This window comes from Solanum tuberosum, unplaced genomic scaffold, assembly GCF_000226075.1.
Source record: "Solanum tuberosum cultivar DM 1-3 516 R44 unplaced genomic scaffold, SolTub_3.0 scf00557, whole genome shotgun sequence".
NCBI classification, from domain to species: Eukaryota; Viridiplantae; Streptophyta; class Magnoliopsida; order Solanales; family Solanaceae; genus Solanum; species Solanum tuberosum.
Genome location: NW_006239485.1, coordinates 210369 through 215292, shown reverse-complemented (window position 1 = coordinate 215292; position 4924 = coordinate 210369). Strand labels below are relative to the sequence as shown.

The window sequence follows — 4924 nt, the reverse complement described above, 5'->3', positions numbered from 1 at the left end:
GTAAGTGTTCCTTTCAGATTCTTTTCAAACCTATGTTATATTTAGCATTCCATCTCGCATACTCGTACATTCAATGTACTGATGTCATTTGGCCTGCATCTTTTTATGATGCAAACACAGGTAACCAGTATCAGCATCCAGCGCACCGTTGATTCTAGTTGAGCTCCAGAGTTTGTTGGTGAGCCTCTTTGCTTTCGGAGGATCCCTTTTTATTGCTTTTCAGTATTTAGTTCATTAGGATGTTGTGGGTCTTGTCCCGACATCCATCTCAGTTATTAGAGGCTTCATAGATAGATAGTCAGTTAGTTCATTTGTCTTTATCTTGTTATTGACTTATGTTCAGTTTTGAGTTGTCACTTTGGCTAAGTTAAATGTTTATTTCTAAAACATTATGAGTTTAGTTTGAGACAGTTGAGTTATCTTGCATTTGAGTTCTTTTCTTAATGCTTAAAGTCTTCCGTTGAGTAAGTAAGTCAGGCCAAGGGTTCGCTTGGGGCCAGCAATGGTTCTCGAGTGCCAGTCCCACCCAGGGTGTAGGCTCGGGGTGTGACAATATATAAATTTTTCTTCTTTTCTAATTTGGGAGCACAAAATAATTTTAGTTAGCGTAAATGTACTCAACATTACAAAAATCTAACATCCAATTTCTCAATTTCACATATTAGCCACAAGATTCGCTTGAGAAATGACCACAATAATTTACATCATTCACTTAGTTTTTTTTTTTTATTTAGCGGGATTATCATTTTTCCGAATCTTCTCAAACATAGAGGGATATGATAACATAGTTTTCCACTGACAAAACAATAATCATTTTGAGTTTAGCCATAGCTAATTATATATTTATAGTAAAACAAAATATATCCACCTGAAATTCACCTCTTAATTAACTACACATTTTGGTAAAAAAGAAATGAACCACTTTAATGTTTTTAGGACGTATGTAGTTTTAGAAATTCACTGCAGGATAACTCACATGATTATTACTATTGGTAAATATATTATGATATCAGTTACCAGTTTTTGGTATATCATTCATAAATTCGAATTAAAAGTTTCAGAATAATGACATACCTGAAATTGCTTTTCCATAAGATTATAATAAAATATCGTTAAGATTGTTGGAAATCTTACGAAAAATACCTATATCACGAACACTTGTACGGATTTCACCAAAGCTTGTACTTCACCATGAACTCTTATAGGAAATTCTCATAGCTTGAGGCGTATCGAAAAACACTGTCCTTAAGGATATTTCACCCGGTATATATAGGTGTATCCCTTAGGATTCAACAAGCTCTTCTAATACAAAACTAGAAGCCAGAAACTAACAAAGATACACAAGAGAAAGAAAATCCAGCACATGAAACATGGACTAATGAGAAAGGAAAATCTCTCTTTTAACTTCTTTTTACGTGATAAGAGGATTAATGGGGCATAAAGGATAATAATGGGAATGTTTAAACCTGAAAGTCAACTGCCAAAATATGGCTTTCAATGGTGGAAAATATAATGGAATTATGGCTAATCAAGGCTAGGCATTCAAGCACAATAAATATATATTTAATAGTCATAAACAAGATCAGAAAGAATGTACCTAGACAATACTATGAATACTTCTTTTTGAGATATTAGAACAATTTTTTCAACACGATCAATGTAAGACTAGAGTTATTAGTCTTTGTTATGTTCACAAGTTTGAATAAGTAGATGAGTTATTTTGTGGGATGATTGGGCAATTAAAGGGTTAGAGTTGTTAGTCTATATTGAATTTGTAGTAGAATTATTATAGAAAACTTTCCACAATACCTCATTGCATTCTCTATTGTTTTATTTTAACTCAGATTTGTCACATAGTAATTGAGTCGGTTGGAGGGTGCCAAGTCTTTCATTATAGCAACCATCTTCTTTTTTTGTTTGTTAATATAATAACCATTTTTATAAAAATAGAATCTCTAAGATTACGTCTAAAGATTTTGATATTTTTATACACCATTTATGACAAACAATATAAATATAATATATATATATATAAATCATTAAAAGATTTTTCTTGATTATACGAAATGTGATGAAGCTTAGCATTTGAAATTTAAATTCTTCCATGCAATCTTAAATGAATTTAATTTTTAAGTTAATTTAAAATGTATGGCTTAGAATTTAAATCTTCATACAGAGTTAGGGCCGAATGGATCGAACAAATAATTTCACTTAATGGTTTGGCCTAATGGATGTTGATTTTTAAATTTACTAATCCACTAGTCAACATATATATAAGATATTGGTTAGTTTGATAACGGAGCTTATAGGGTGGTGTATCGGCTAACCTCTACCTTTTTTCTCCATGAACGTACCTTAAAAAATGACTTCTTATCACTATTTTAAATGCAATTAAATTATAAAATTCTTCTATAGTGCAAAAAATAAAGATTAATACTAATGTGATTGTTAATAACAGATAAGTAAATAGTTTTTCATGTTTTTGGTTTTATAGCATTAGAACTAACAATATAAAATTATATACTATGGAAACATATTAAATGATATATATGGTAAAAGTGGAAGTATGGTAACTCTTAACGGGTTAACGGTTTATCCAATAAGGAAATTAAATAATCCGTCTCACACCGATAAGCCATTAATTAAAAAATTCTAAGCCATTCATCAATCGTTTATTCAATAACCAAATACCAATGAGCCAATAGGCCAATTTGCCAATTTTGCAGTTGATTTATCGATTACGATTAGAATAATGAAATTATGGAAATTATATTAACTCTTGCTAATTTTTAGTTAGTGGAGTATGAATATTTTTTAGATTTAAACTATAAATATTTTTCTCATTTTTTATAACATAAAAAAGAAATTAGATCTATGCATCTTATTTTTATTTGTAACAATCAAATAAAATTTAAATGTTCGAATGTTATTATAGATGTACAACAATTAGTCAGTTGCTATGATAAAAATAAAAATCTCAAAATAAACAAGATTATTATAGAAAAATTTGACTGTATATCACGTACCTGAAAAACTCCCCAATCTTTGCAAGCAGATTGCAACTTGTCATGTTCAAAAACCTTCTTGTCATCCATTGTTAGCTCTTTGAAGTCTATTACTGGAATTGAAGAAGTTTCCTTCACAACTAGCTTTTGAAAACTCATTTTCTAGCTTTTGAAAAATATATTTTCTCAGGTAGTGGTGGAGTATTAGAGAGGAGTATATATATAAATATCTATTAGACAATAACTCACTATTATTAAGTAAATCAGATAATAATTTTATTTATTTATTTTATTCTTTATTATTTAGGAAATGTAATTATTATGGTTATTTTGAATTGGATTTCTTACTAAATTTATCTTCTTTTATATTTTTTTCTCCTCTTAGAATAATAGTAGAATTTTTAATGAAAATACCAAAAAAGCATTTCAAAGATCATATCATATCATACACTAATAAGAAAGAATTATTTCTCTTTCCATGAAAAAGTAAATCAATCAATAAATATTATGTTTATTTTATTCATTACTTCCTCTATTCCGTATCAACTGAATTTGTGAGATAATACACTTATTAAGAAAAATATTTAAAGATATAATTTAAATCATGTTTTCCACTATTTACTTTGTAAATCATAAATATAATTTTGTAAATAGTGTAATTTATATCTTAGAAAATATCAAACTTCATTAAAAGAAAGGACAAATATGAAAAAAAATTCAAACATCTGTCTTAAACTTCAAACAATTTAATTATTTTAAACAATGAAAAAAACCTAAAAAATTCACTTAATATAAAATAAAGTGAGTACTGATTAGGAATGTAGGTAATGTGGTCACTTTGAATTGGATTTCTTAAGAGTCATTTAAAAAAAAAATTCCTTTTTTCCTCTTAAAAATAATAGTAGTATTTTTAATGAAAAACTAAAAAAAAAAAAAACTTTCCAGAGATCATACAAGTCATATTTTTATGAAAGAATTTTTTGCTTTCCATTATTTAGTATCAGTTAATATATATTCTACTTATTTTATTCATAAATTTTTAGGAAATGCTACTAATGTAGTCACTTTAAATTATTACTTACTAAATTTATATTTTTTTCTTCTCCTTTTAGAATAATAGTAGAACTTTTATTGGAAAACTAAAAAAAATAAATCAGAGATCATACACGCCATATTACTAAGAAATAATTTATTATCTTTCCATTATTATTAAGTAAATTAATCAATAAATATTCTAATTATTTTATTCATCATTATTTAGGATTTGTTACTAATGTAGTCACTTTAAATTGGATTTCTTACTAAATTTATATTCTTTTATATTTTTTCTTTTCTCCTCTTAGAATAAAAGCAGAACTTCTATTGAAAAACCAAAAAAAATAAAAAAAATCCAGAGATCATATATACCATATTACTTTAAATTGGATTTCTTACTAAATTCATTATCTTTTATATTCTTTTCTATTTTCTCTTTTCTCTTAGAATTCCTTAATGAAAAACTAAAAAAACTTTTCAAAGACATGCACACCATATTAGTAAGAAATAATTTATTTTCTTTCAATTATTAAGTAAACCAATCAATAAATATTCTACTTATTTTATTCATTATTATTTAGGAAATGTAACTAATGTGATGATCACCTTAAATTGAATTTCTTGCTAAATTCATTTTCTTCTGCGTTTCTTATTTTCACTCTCCCAGAATACTAGATTATTATTTTGAATAAAAAATTGAATTTTTCACTTTGTTAGACGAAAATGGTATATTTGAGTCATTTATGTAACTGTAGGGGTATATATCAACCACTTTTGTAACGAGAGTATATCAGCTCTAAATTGCAAAATTGAGGGTTATATAAAACCCTTTTCCCTTTTTTGCCCAGGTACTCCATTATCTTGGTTAAAACAACACTGACCTC

At 27.0% G+C, this 4924-nt stretch overlaps 1 protein-coding gene across 1 annotated transcript in view; it reads right to left on the bottom strand.

The window, feature by feature from the left end:
• The window catches only part of LOC102579949 (codeine O-demethylase-like), a 21044-nt gene extending 17880 nt beyond the window's left edge, over nucleotides 1–3164 (bottom strand). Inside the window, exon 1 of the mRNA XM_006365548.1 lies at nucleotides 3027–3164. Within this exon, the coding sequence (XP_006365610.1) occupies nucleotides 3027–3164 (138 nt within the window). The remainder of the gene's footprint in view (nucleotides 1–3026) is intronic.
• Between the last annotated feature and the right edge of the window lie 1760 nt (nucleotides 3165–4924).